The 14,994-nt window shown below is 37.3% G+C and overlaps 1 protein-coding gene across 1 annotated transcript in view; it reads right to left on the bottom strand.

Moving 5' to 3' along the window:
• Positions 1-14,994, bottom strand: part of Pard3b (par-3 family cell polarity regulator beta) — a 965,568-nt gene that overhangs the window by 335,843 nt on the left and 614,731 nt on the right. The window contains exon 16 of the mRNA XM_021162850.2: positions 12,446-12,490. Coding sequence (XP_021018509.1) covers positions 12,446-12,490 — 45 coding nt within the window. The remainder of the gene's footprint in view (positions 1-12,445; positions 12,491-14,994) is intronic.

The raw sequence follows: 14,994 nt of genomic DNA, 5'->3' as shown, positions 1-14,994 counted from the left end.
TCTCTCTCTCTCTCTGTTCTTCTGCACATCCGGTTTGCTGGTCCCCATGTAAAATCTGACTATTTGAACATTTCTTTTTACAAGACTGAAGGAGTGGTCCTCTAGAGTGTTTTAGAATATGTACAATAAGCATCCTTTGGGTTTTCATTTCATTTCATTTCTTGGTACTCCACTCCTAAAACACATCGGATATTTAAACAGTGACTCCTCCTGAGTCATCATGAAATGACAGACAACTTTTAAGTGTTCTCTGCATGGTTCAAACTGTTAGTCCTCATCCTAAATCTGGAGAGGAGAGAGGTGCTAAAGGCCGGGGTGATCATCAGTGACCAATGAGGTGACCTGCTGTGCCTATGGAAAGATGATTCCATTAAAAGCACCCAGGCACAGCTATTAAAGAACACTCAGACTGCCACTCATAAGCTTGAGAGCACAGAGAACACATGGAGAGATGTGAGGAGTCTCAACTGCCCCTCCATACCTGTCCATGCACCCCTTCCAATCTGGCTGCTTCAACTGTGTCCTCTGTAAGTCAAATGTTTCCCTGAGTTCTATAAGCTTCTCTATGAACTAGTGATGAAAGACTTGACAGAACCCTGCTGTATTGGTGGCTTGCCAGAAGAATAGGTTGTGGGGCAATAAGAGACAAAGCCAGAATCCAGAGACATATGTAGCTGAACAAGGTAAGTCCTAACCCAGATGATGGGCCTGGGACAGTATAGGCATAGCATGGTGATGTGCACTTAGCAAAAATATTTATAGCTGCAGGAACAAAATTTTGAAGGAATCAGAATTCTTCCCTGAATAGGTATGTGTGGATGCTTTCTATCCTTATGAAAAAGAGCTCACTTCAATGATGAAACCCATGTATACATGCATACCCCAATTTATCTAATAAAAAGTCCCAACTGTCAAAATAAATGCATTATAAAATATTTTGACTATGAATTAGTTGACAATGTTATACCTTTACATACGATTTCTAAAAAGTAAAATTTAAAGCATATCTCCTATTATTATGCAGTGGAGTTCCTATGTCTGAGCTCATTTTCATACTTCCCTGGCTCAGCTTTAAATCTGAGTTTTCAGGATAACATGTTGCCCAATTTCAGTTGAGAAAATTAAGCTTTAAGACTTTGCTGGACTGCAGATATTTGTATCTTCATTAGTTAATACAGACCGAATAAAATTTTCACAGATGTTTGAGATACAAAGTTGGCAGTCCATAATCTTTCTGTGTCGTTAGACTTAGAAAGCCTTGGTTGCTTAGTTGAGTTTGTTCTACTACTGATTTACACAGAAAATGCTTTGTCTTTGGAGCGTGATCTAACTCTGAGCTTCCAATGTAAAGGTCCTAGAACAATTCAATAGAGACGGATGCTTTCTGCTTCGTTCTACCTGTTCTTCACAGTGAACTGCTGCTGTTTAAAGCTAGAGGCATAAAGCCCAAGAAATTCCTTTGTAACAGCCCATTGCAAAGAGTTTACTGAAGACAGCCTCAAGCTAAACATGAAAGGGGGAAAAATAGATCAGTGCTCCAACGGTGGGACAAAATTTGTTACTATGATTTGAAGTCATAGCTTAGTTTTTCCACACAGAACTTGCAGATGCACAGGCTGGTAAGGGCATTGCTGTCCATGTGCTACGTGACTCTGCCTGGCCTATGTTCCTCACACTGTGCAGAGTTCCGTAGAAAGATGGGGCAGGCAGCTCATGAAGTTTTGACATCAAATGCTTACTTGGTGCTTGTCACCTCTCGTGTGGCCGTCTCGCACCACTTTCTTAAGTGCGGGTGTTTACTCTAGCATTTAGAAACACATTTGGAATTGTTGGTTTCAAATCACTCCTTGCTAAACATTCAAGGCATAGTTCCCTCAGCTAATGAAGTCTGGAACTTCCTCTGCCCTGGGGAACTTGACACACCCACCTGTCTTTATGGAATTATTTTCCACTTACTTAAACAATTCAAAAACTTTGAAAACTTTAAAATGTCTAAATCAGTTTTTAAGACATAGTGCTTTTAAATTTTTTAAAATATGAATACTTTTAAACACAGTAAATTTTATTTTCAAAGATAGAATGTCAAATTCTGAATAATGAAAGGAACAGCATAATAAAATCTGCTTATGAGAATCTCATAATGTAGATCAATATATCAAGGTAAAGGGGGAAATACAGAGACTATATGAACAACTTCATTGGAGATTCAGAAAAAAATCTTTTTCTGTGCATTTATGAGAGGCAAATAAAATACAGGATCAAAGTGAAAAGGTCACATATGAACAGCAGATCAGAAGTCTGCAAACTTCAAGCAAACTCCAGATTTCTTGTGCTTAGAAGCATATTCCACTCCAGGGGAGTTTGCTGATAGAATATTAAAGAAAATATTACAAATTCTGTGCCAAATACTTCCATCTTTTTACTGTTCACTCTGGGTTTGAGGAAATTCAGAGGATTTGAACGGTAATTGAGATCACCAAGCTGTCCACATTTGCACAAGTTGTCTACACAGCAAGAGACTCAGTTTGCAGCACAGTTCTGTCCTTAAGGAGGCAGCCCTTCCACAAGATAATATTCTTTAAGCCCTAGTCTACTCTTGGAAATAAGTAGGTTGTACAGGAAGAATGTTGCGTCCTCATGTTCTGTTATCCACACATTGAGAACTGGAGATACAACTATAAGTGCTAACAGACACTTTGCTTTGTAAGATGGCAGTTCATCTGCCATCCATTGAATGTGGCATGTCTTTGTTGGTATGGGTCTGTGCCTGTATACTGTATATTAACTACATAAATAAGAATTACATGTATATTTATAATTTATATTACATACACAAGAATTATATATGTATGTATATACTTGTGACTTTTTAAAAAGATTTTTGAGACACAGTCTCACTGTGTGTTGCAGGCTTGCCTCAAACTCATGGTAATTCTTCAGGGTGTCTTGAGCATTAGCATTGCATGCATAGCCAACCACACCCAACTTCCAATGTAAGTATTTAGTTACCTATCTATTTTTTCAATGAATAATTCCCCAATTCTTTCATGGGTTAACTGTTACCTATGGTGTTTCTGGTTATCTTGGACCATAACTTTGACAACCCTATAAGGTCAGAATGTACTGACTTGACATTGGAAAATGAATACCATACACAACCCCAAGTCCTCACACTTTCTGCCTACATATCCATCCACACCGCAGGTGACTCTTGCAAGCCACCTGCTACAGAAGCATCCTATGCCTACCTGTAATAACAGCCTCTTTTCTGTTTCTTTTCTCCCAATTTTTTTCATCTCAGCTCATAGAGTGTTCTCTTAGTTTAGAGTGTTTCATTAATAGAACATGAAACAAGCCAGTAAAAACAGGTTTTCCTATATTCTCTAGATATACCTCCATTTTTTCTTGCCCTTTTAGAAAGATCATATATTTTCCTCTGAACTTTTAGAAAGGTCACTTAAGCCTTTCTCACCTCTTATTCATACTTGAGGTACTTTCTTGTATGCTTAATCCCTCCCCTGCCCTGTCCCCAACACACAGTCTACTAAAACTAACTCCAGCTAATGTCACCCTTCGATTTATATGTCTAGTGAAAACTGTAGCATTTTCCTACCTTGGGACCATTTCACTTTGCAAATTCTCTTGTTTCTTCCATGTATGTGATGCGGTGTGTGTGTGTGTACATATGTATCTTTGAATGTATTAAGATAATACATGCTATGTATGTGGATGTGTGTGCTTTCATGTGTGAATAAAAGGCTGATTTTGAGTATCTTCCTCCCTCTCTCTCTCTGTGTCTTATTTTCTGAGACGGTGTCTCTCCTAGAATCCTAAACTTGCTGTTTTGGCTAAATTTAGCTAGTTTACCCCTAAGTGCCTTTATCTTTGCCTCTGAAGAACTAGTATTTCTGGCTCAGATTAAAGGTGGGCCGCTGTGCCACATGGTTTTTACCTGAGTTCTAAGGAGCCAAATCCTGGTTCTCATTCCTTTGTGACAAACACTTTATACACAGCAATATTCCAAAAACTAATTTTGCAAACTTGATCTTCTCTTTCATCAGACAGGGAAAGCCATGATCAAGAATCACCCATTCTGGTCATCACTGAGTCTCACTCAAGTTGAGTGAGACTTTAGTTTCTTGACCAGACAAGTTAGGAACAGTTCTCTTGGTGACTGCAGAGCTATCTCGTCAGTGCCAAGCTGCAGAGAAACTGGTTAGCCTTTTGCAGGCTGGAAGCCTTGCAGAACCCTCAAACTTTAGTGTAGCTTCCCCCCTGCCTTTCTCCTGCATGTCACACTTGCCTCCTTGAGCCTTTCCATGGCTGTTAAATTGCTGTTTCAATTTCAATCTCATCTTGAAATTCTCCTGCCTCTTGGTCTTAATTGAAGTCTAGCTTACCACTCAGAATCTTGCCATCCCTTAGCCCTCTCAAATCAAGTTTCTCACTTAAACTGTGATGACTGGGGTTGGCCAGAGGCTTGGCATCTTCCTTATTTCTCATTTCCACTTTCTGTTCCTCTACTGGTGTGTACAGTCCATCCCCTTTACAGTTCCTTAGAGATTGAAGGACTCTCTTCCCGTTTATCCTGCGCGCCTCCCACCCCTGTCACTTAACAGAAGTCTCCAGCATTTAACTTATGGATTTCTTTCTTTCTCTCAACTAACTCTATCTTATTACTTTCATTGTGAAAGGTATATAGCACAGGAAGCTACTGATCCACAGAAGATTAGAGGCGCATAAATGGTACCTGGTCCTAGCTCATGGGTTGATGCTAACCTGTGCGGCTGAAATCAGAAAGGCATGGGCTGCCTGCACAAGTGTGATTAAGAGGCAAGTGCTTATTTTTGCTTTTGCTTTTCTTTTGCAACATAGTGGAAGGAATGATGTCTGGCAACGCACACAATCACACAGAATCTGTTTCACACATCTACTAGGTTTACTTTAAAATAAAGACCTATCTCAAGTCATTATTAACCTATTTCTCTCTTTCCATTTCTAATCACTTAAATATACATTCTTTACTTTATGTTTTCCTTATTGTTTTCCAAGTTTCTACAGTCACCCGATTGGTATTACAAGAATATAAAAATGATCCTCTTCCCTCCTTTAACCTCTGCAGAGCAGGTATGATAAAATTAGATACACATTTGCCTGAGCAGGAGTTTCCACGACTGAATTTCTGCCTACTCTCTTGACTGAAATTCGGTTGCTCTTCCTTTGTCCACTCGGAAGTGCCTATAATTCCTCATATATACCGTGACACTTCCTATTTCCATATTCCTCAGTGACTTAACTAGTTGGCCCCTTCTCAATCTTCCTGTTATCTTGAGCTTCCATGCTCTCCCACAGAAGCACACTCAACAGGCATTCCCCATGCCAAGAACCCACGTGCTACTCCTCGGTGAGATTTCTTCAGTGAGATCACACTGAACTTGCATCTAAACTTAGAGGTGGTCTCTCTAGGGCAGAATGACATCTTGTTTTTCTTGGTATTTCTAGCACAGAAGGAAGAAAGAGAATGCACCCCCCTCCTATAGACTCATGTGTCTGAACACGTGGCCCCCATTGGTAGCTTTGTTGAGGGGTTATAGACCCAATAGGAGGCAACCTTTCCTGGAAACAATATATCACTGGGGGTGGGGTTTGTGAGTTCATAGCACGGCCTTATTTTCTGCTTGTTCTCGCTGCTTCCATTGTGCAGATATAATGTGACTGCCCAGCTTCCTCCTCTCACTTATACCATGCCATTTCTGTTGTTATGGGTTCTAGCCCCAGAAGCATAAGTCGAAATAAACTCTTGTATTCATACCTTGTTTTTGGACATGGTGTTTATTTCAGCAACAGAAAGTAACTAATACAGAGACATTGAAAACACATGAAGAGGATCAAAATAATTTATTTTGAAATTTAATTTATAAGAATACCCATATTTAATTAGGAAATTTAGAGATGCCTAGACCTTTATAAATCATATGAAAAGGGCTGGTTGAAAATATTTGTTTCTAATTCTGTTTGATTCATCAAACTTTAGAGGACACAGTATTCAGTAATTGTTTATAGCATAGAGAATGTTGCTGCTGCTTCTATTTTTTTTTTTTTTTGGTTTTTCGAGACAGTGTTTTTTGTATAGCCTTGGCTGTCCTGGAACTCACGCTGTAGACCAGGCTGGCCTTGAACTCAGAATGCTGCTTCATAATCAAGTCTGTAGGTGATAGATACATGTTGCTAATTTTCTGATGGTAACTTCCAAATCCTTTTTAAACTTAAGCCAAAGTTGGAGACAGAGGTGAGTGTGTATGTTTGTTGTATCTAAAATGTATCTAAAACTACATTTAACTAACATAAGGAATGATGAGAGACAGCAAGGTTCCTAGCACATGAACAGATATCCACCCTGTGTTCCTATAACTGAGAATAGAATTGGAGGTCAAGCCCTGCAACCATTGACACTGGATTTTATTTCCTCATTCACAGAAATCACAAAGAGTAATGAATAGCAGGAACTCAACTGGAAGATTCAAATGTGAGAAACTACTGTGGTCTGACATATTGTTCAAATAATACATGTTAATTTCAATAATGTAAAAAAAAAGGGGGAGATTTAGGCAAACTTATGAAATCACACTGAGTTGCTATCTAACCTCCTTTTGCTTTTAAAGTCTTTTAATTGTTTATTGTCATTTTTTGGTTTGTTTGTTTGAAACAAGATCTCACTGTATAGCTCATGGTAACATGAAACTTACTTCTAGCCAAGGCTGGATTTGAACTCATGATCTTTAAACCACTATGTCCTGAATGTTAAGATTATAGGCTTGTACCAACATACCCATCTTTTTTATATATAATTAATTTTATTAAATTATTTTATTCATTCCTAGTTAAGTCATTGAACTTCAAAATTTAATTCTTCAGAGACCAAAAGGAAGTCTTATTTAGTAACTTGTATGGGTTATTGAAAGGAGATAGGTAGCCTATGGATTCAATATCTCCACAATTTCTACTCACAGAACACTTATGCCATCAATGCATAAGGATTTTTGAAGATAAAGAAATAATTCAGAAAAAAATAAGAGCAAATAAAACATGAGTAGATATCTTCATTCCTACTTATATTTTCAAAAAAAAAAAGAGTTCCAGGACATAAACAAGATATATTAACATAGTTCTAATTTAAAGCCAATGGAGCAGGAAGATTAGTAGGAGGCACAAATTCCTACACAAAATGGGAAAGAATGAAATGAAGGCCTTTATAGTTGGAGAGCCTAAAGAAAAGTCATTTACACAGCCTCTACTCACAATAGTGAACCAAAATCAGTATTATACACACAAAGAGATTATATATTAATCCATAATTCATGGAATCAATGTGTGAATTCTGCAACTTCTACATGTATCTATCTCAATGATGAATTCTGAGACTAGGAAAATAACCACATGATAAGTTCTGGATCTACCGAACCAGCTATGAGTCAGACCTCTGCTAAATTTCATTGGTCACTTGACCTCCTTGAGCCTCTACTTTAACTGGAGGACCAGAGAGCACTTGGGGAGTGTTCTGAATCATTATCAATTCAAAGTCAGTGTCTAGTAGGTTCTAAAACTGTCATTATTTCACTTGTCCCAAAGCAGTTATCCAAAGCTCAATTCTTTTACAAAAAGTCAGAAACTTCTTAGGTTACACTTGAAAAAAAAAATCTATGTCTAAAGATTATACTCATTGATAAACTAACACCTTCCATATTAACTTTTGAGCTTTGTAACAAGAATACATATCATATATATTTTAATATAATTTATAGTCAATGCACACACATTTTCTCCTTCCTAGCTGTCTCAACTTGAGCCACTCCATATATATAAGGGGATATATATATATATATATATATATATATATATATATGTGTGTGTGTGTGTGTGTGTGTGTGTGTGTGTGTGTGTATGAGGAGAATCAAAGGCAAAATGACTACATTCAGATGTCCCTCACTTTCATTATCAGTCTGGAGTATGTGTTCCCTTTTAAACTACCCAAGTTTATAAAATGTCAATTCTATCTTCCCAATAGAATGGGATCGAAGAAGCTATATTCTCCACTATTCTCAGTTTGTGGGCTCATAGGGTGTTAGGAACATTCTAAGAAAACACAAATTTTGCTAAAGCACAATATCTAGGTTCATTTCCTAAGACAACAGTGACCATTTGGGAGATCAAGTTTAAACGCCCAGAGGTTTAATTTCTCTACCAATCGACTGTGTCAGCATATCAGCTAAACTCTATGGCATGCAAAGATCTACCTCAGTTGCTAATAAGCAGGTGTTCCTTAACTGATAAACTTGATTCAAAGAAGGTCTGCACTTACTGCTCACCATTACTCTCACAGACTTGCCTGGTTTACAGCTATACAGACAGGTGTTTGAGAATATAAGAAATTAAAGTAGAAATCGGAAAGCTTTTTAGTCCATTTTGCTAATTAATATGTCAGGCCTCGTAAAGAAGAACTCCTTGGCTCTCTCAGTACTGCATCATCTTAAAGAGCTGGGTCAGCAAAGATCCCTGCAGACAGTCAATACATATTAAAACAGCTCCAAGCAGTAAATCAAAACAACAGAAGAAGACGACATAGTAGGGGGGAAAAAAAAGCAAAATTTATAAGTCCTTTCAAACAAGTGCAAGAGGAACACTGAACTATTAGTTGAGATTTAGTATAAAAACAGGAAAAGCAAGAAATTTGTAGCTCCCAGATAACCTTTATTGCTCTGAATAGAATAAAAAAATTAAGCAGAAAATTTAATTATCAAGTTTAAGTTAATTTTACTTTCTCTGAATTCTAAGATTTCTTCAAAACACTGAAGTCATCTTAAACTGATTATTCAATACCAAGTGGCCATTACCAAAATCATTTACATATAAGGAACTTGATATATGCTGAGCAAGTTGTAGTTGTGCTTCTAGAAACGAAACACACACACACACACACACACACACACACACATACACACACACACACTATATAAACAACTAAAGAAAGTGGGGCCATGAATTTGAGAGCACAAGGCAAAGGTGGTAGAAGGGGATAATGATATAGTGTTTTAATTGCAGAAAAATAATAAAATTAGTTTTCTTCTTTAAATATATTTTCTGCCTTGCATTTCTAGAGTTCAATTCCTGAGATACAGAAAGATGTTAAATTACTTTTCAAGGCTCACTAGAACTTGTGCTGCTTTTTTAAAGGAACCAAGCAAAAGCTATTTTACTTCTAACTTCTCTAAGTTACCGTTCTGTAGACATGAAGACCTCCCTTATATAGAGACTATCGCAAAATATTAAAAATATCTCACTGAGGTAATGATGGGATGGAATGTGGTTGTTATGGGACTCTCAAGAATAATGAGTTGATTCCAGAAGAGGTGAAGGGAACCACCATTGTGAGCCAGAAATTAAAGAAAGATTTATCTTACCTGGCCCTTTGATATGATTTTAGCCCTGAAGCATCAACCACTTAAAGATAAAGCCAAGGAAAAGGTGCCAAAAATCTTGTCACAAAATTGGGATGCACCCAAAGCAGACCAACAGATGGAAGTTGGCACAGAATGGCTCTCAACTCACTAAGTAGCTGACTCAGAAGAAAGCTTAACTCGGATGAATTTATTAAATGTTGAATATCCTCCCAAATAAGATGGATGGTAGATTTAAGTCAGCAGATACAATTTAATTTACTTTAACTTCCTGATAGTCTTGGATAATGTTAAAGCTGTCCACATTTCTGGAATTAAAGAGAAAGTTGCTTTTCTTAGCCAAAAAGATGCTGATCTATTACTTAAGTATTCCAAAGATAGGATTTCGGGAAGGAAAAATCATATTTCCAGAGAACTTTAAGGGGCCATTTGAACATTGGCAGAGGTATGATCATGATCCCTTATAAGGTAACATATAGTCTGATAATAACCTACTGAGGGCGCAGAGAAGTTTGACATTACAGAGTTTCTATTTATTATCTGTCCATCCATCCATCCATCCATTCATCCATCCATCCATAGATCCATGTATATACCTATCCTCCATCTATCTCTGTATGTATGTATGTATGTATGTATGTATGTATGTATGTATGTATGTATCTATCTATCTATTTGTCTGTCTGTCTGTCTGTCTGTCATCTGTCAATTACCTGTCTGGCTACATATATTCTCATTATTTGTTGTAAAATTTTAAGCGATTTAATTGTGAGAAATTGTCAGAATTAAAGGAAACCTTAATCTTTTGTTGCTAGCATATCACCACCACCTCCATCATCAACATCCCATGAGAAATCCCTCTACATCAGTGGTTCTCAACTTTCCTAATGCTGCAACCATTTAACACCATTCCTCAGCTTGTGGTGAATGCCAACCATAAAATTCTTTTCATTGCTACTTTATAACTAATTTTGCTACTGTTATGAATCATAATGTGAATATCTGATACACAGGATATCTGATATGCAACCCCCACTAAGGGGTCATATCTTACAGGCTAAGTACCCCTGCTCTAGATGAATGCTGAATACATATGGAAGCTGAGTTTTTACATGAGAGATGAGTGCCTGAAGAAAATCATATTTAAGGTTATTTTTCAAAAACATACATATAGAAAACTGGTAAAGGGTACATTCTTAGAACATGAACATTTGTAAACTTAGCCACATATTTTTCTCTAATGATGCTCTGTACTTCCTCCCAACTATCTCTAATGTTGTATAGGATTCACTTGTTTGCTGTAACATATCACTATATAATTAAAGGTGGTTTTTTTACCCTCTTCACTTAGGTCACATTTTCTGTACAGCTATCAAATCTTTTCTTTGCCTTAATCTTTAATTGTTTGATGGCTTATAGCTCAAACTGGATCAAACTGAATCAGGTGTAATCAAGTTGATTTGATTTTTGCATTCCACATAGATTCCACAGATGTCCAACAATATATGTTATATGTTTGTTTAGAAGGTGTCAAAATATAAGAACAATGATAATTGGAGTGGTGATATATTAGAAACAAATCCTTATCTCACTTATTGTACTTTAGCACTATGCTTCACATAGAACAAAGCTTGCTGGTACTACATCCATCTGCTGCCTGAGGTAAAGTTATCATGTGGACCTGCCAGCTATGAAATTCTGCCAATTTTGAAGTTTTTGAAAATCTGTGGGGTTATTATTTCAAGTTGTGTAGAGTAGTTCTTCATAAATATTTATTCCACATTAGATAAAAGCCAAAATTTTTATTATAGCAATAAGTGAAGATGATATTCTCAGCTAAAAGAGTGACAGTAACTTTTGATTACCATCAAGAAGTGATTTTTTTGAAAGCTAAAATTAAAATAAGATTGGAATTTCTGGAAATAGCCAGAAAGCTTATTATTTGCTCATTTTACAAATCCAGTTTATAAACATTCTTAATAAACCACAATGTGTTTTTGTTCATAGTGTCTAACTACTTGGGCTCTTTACTAGGAAGAAAGGGAAGAGAAGCCCAAAAGTATGAACCTAAGAGAAGTCCTTGGCTGCAGACACTAAAAATCTAGAGAAGGAGAAAAAGGAAAAAAAAAATCATAATCTTGCCCTGTCTTGGAACATGACAAAATTAACCAGGCATCAAGACCACTTCCTGCTGTAAAGGTAATTGGCACACAAACACAGCAATGGGGAGAATTCTTTGTTTCAGCATTAGAGGAATGCCAACCACCCAGAGCACTCTGTAGAGTCTAAGGCCTGAGTCAAATAGCTATTTTTCTACAAAATGAAGCACCCCCAAGAGGTAGGGCACTACTGCAGTGTTTGGTATCTTACTAACTTTATGTATTTGCAAATAATATGTATTGATGATGCTGAGGGAAGGGAGGTTACTAGCAAAAGAAGGGAAGGCTTGAGATTGGTCCACAAAGGTGCCTCATCGTGATAGACTAAGACATAGGTGGCTTCTCAGAGAAGAGCATGGCAGCTCATTTCTGAGGAAGAAGAGAAATAATACAGTTATCTCTGGCACAGCCCCTTCTAGATACAGGTGACGTTACCCATGTCTATTTTAATTTTTACACTGAGAAATGACCACATCTTTTTTTGATATTCTCTATCCCCCTGTTTTCATTTAAAATTCATGTAGGAAAAAATTTCCAAACTTTCTTAGCTTTCCTTTTCAACATTTTTGTTTCTTGACAGTGTTTAGCTAGCATCTAGGTTTAAGACTTTGGGTTTTATGATGATTTGGGATCCTTTCTTCTCTCAAACATTTTGAGTCAGCATGCATTATGCCATCATGCACAAAGCCAAGCGATAATTCATCTTTGTGGAAGACAGAGACATCTCATGTATTAATTAGAAAGCCTTTCACTGGCTGCTGCACAGAAACAGGATCCAAATGCAGCCAGTGATTTCCAGGATGAGAAAGCCAGTGGCACAGACTTTCTTACCTGATCTGCGATCAGCCAGCGACTGAACTTTGCCTTCATCTGGCACTGAGGAGAAGAAAGAAAAGAGACAAGGATTAGACCTGCCTGTAAATCCGACATTTTAAAACAATACATTAATATAGATTTACAACAAATTAAATCTTTTATTGGCAAAGACTTGAGATTTGTTTTCTCCCAGCCTATCCTGTGGTGCCTCATTTTTTTCCACAGACATTTTATAGTCAACTATGAAGAGCTATGTTTATTAGGCCTTCTATGAATGTAATGCTTATTTAAAAATGTCATTATTTGTAGTTCTTTTAACTGGGCTCTTTCTTTGATGTCTGTAAGAGAAGAATTAAATTCAATGTCCTAGGGACATATAATAGATAATAAAGCTCCTTGAGCATTAAAAAATAAATATATACATATTCAAGATTCAAGAACCAGACTTCTATATCTGGTCAAAATAGAGAAAAAAAGGAAAGATTTATATTTTCCTAATAAGGAGAGGACAAAATTTGTAATAATAGCATTCAACAAAGTAGACATTAGGTCACAAAGGACAGACTTATAAGGATGGAAAACAAATATAGTCAACACTATGATACCCCAGCTTTCAGTCTAGACAGCTTCCTGGAGATCATGCAGAAAGACGATACAAGACAGAATCCAGTGATGTCCCTTGCAATAAAGGATGCTACAAGATATTCAGAGAAGCCAATGCATATGCAGTTTAGAGAGCATGGAACCAACTTACAATTTTTTTCTGACATCATCAGAGACATTTTCCTCCCCCCATATCCCTAAGACATAGAAAACCAATGATAAATAGAAAGAAAAGATTCAAAGTTCACACACAGATGAAACCAATGCCCAATCCCAGCAGCTGAAATGGCAAGCAGACAGTTCACTTAAAAATGATGATGGGTCACGCATCAATAGTGTGGAAGAATTAGGTCAAAATTTACACAGCTGTCAAGCAATGGGGGGAAAAAAACTCTAAAAAGGCTCAGGTTAGTAAAGCTTTAATACATAGAAATAAACCATATGCATGACCTAATAGTTGAATTTTAAAATGATTGTTCCTGAAAATTTCCCTTAAAGACCAGTTTAGGACTTGGTGACATCACAGGTAAATTTTATCAAACATTTAAATAAAAAATATGGATTCTACAAAAGCCCTACTAGAAAATACAGAAAGGATTCCCACTGTGCTACAGAGGGTTATTGTTAAACTGATATTAATATCAGATGACATATGAAAGCCCCTTATCAATATTCCCCATGAACACATTCTTTTTTTTTAATTAGGTATTTATTTCATTTACATTTCCAATGCTATCCCAAAAGTCCCCCACACGCTCCCCTACCCACCCCAACTTCTTGGCCCTGGCGTTCCCCTGTACTGAGGCATATAAAGTTTGAAAGACCAATGGGCCTGTCTTTCAACTGATGGGCTACTAGGCCATCTTCTGATACATATGCAGCTAGAGACATGAGCTAGGTGGGGGGTACTGGTTAGTTCATATTGTTGTTCCACCTTTAGGGTTGCAGATCCCCCCAGCTCCTTGGGTACTTTCTCTAGCTCCTCCACTGGGGGCCCTGTGATCCATCCAATAGCTGACTGTGGGCATCCACTTCTGTGTTTGCTAGGCCCNAGCATAGTCTCACAAGAGACAGCTAGCTATATCCGGGTCCTTTCAGCAAAATCAATGGTGTCAGCATTTGGAAGCTGATTATGGGATGGATCCCCAGATATGGCAGTCTCTAGATGGTCCCTCCTTTCATCACAGCTCCAAACTTTGTCTCTGTAACTCCTTCCATGGGTTTTGTTCCCACTTCTAAGAAGGGGCAAAGTGTAACTCGAGAGATTACCAGATGGTGAAAGGTAAACATAAGAATCTTACTAACAGAAACCAAGACCACTCACCATCATCAGAACGCAGCACTCCCACCTCACCCAGTCCTGGGCACCCCAACACACCCAAAAAGGTAGACCAGGAGTTAAGAGGATATATCATGATGATGGTAGAGAACATAAAGAAGGACTTTAATAACTCATTTAAAGAAATACAGGAGAACACTACTAAATAGATACAAGAACTCAATGAAAAACAGGAAAACACAACCAAAGAGGTAGAAGTCCTTAAAGAAAAATAGGAAAACACATTCAAACAGGTGATAGAAATGAACANAACCATACTAGACCTAAAAAGGAAAGTGGACACAATAAAGAAAACCCAAAGTGAGGCAATGCTGGAGATAGAAATACTAGGAAAGAAATCTGGAACCATAGATGCAAGCATAAGCAACAGAATACAAGAGATGGAAGAGAGAAACTCAGGTGCAGAAGATTCCATAGAGAACATCGGTACAACAATCAAAGAAAATGCAAAATGCAAAAAGTTCCTAACTCAAAACATCCAGGAAATCCAGGACACAATGAGAAGACCAAACCTACTGATAATAGGAGTAGATGAGAACAAAGATTTTCAACTTAAAGGGTCAGCAAATATCTTCAACAAAATTATAGAAGAAAACTTCCCAAACCTAAAGAATGACATGCC

The sequence above is a fragment of the Mus caroli genome, chromosome 1 (genome assembly GCF_900094665.2).
Source record: "Mus caroli chromosome 1, CAROLI_EIJ_v1.1, whole genome shotgun sequence".
Taxonomy (NCBI): domain Eukaryota; kingdom Metazoa; phylum Chordata; class Mammalia; order Rodentia; family Muridae; genus Mus; species Mus caroli.
Note: the sequence above shows the minus strand (reverse complement) of the source record. Positions and strands in the feature narration are given on the sequence as shown.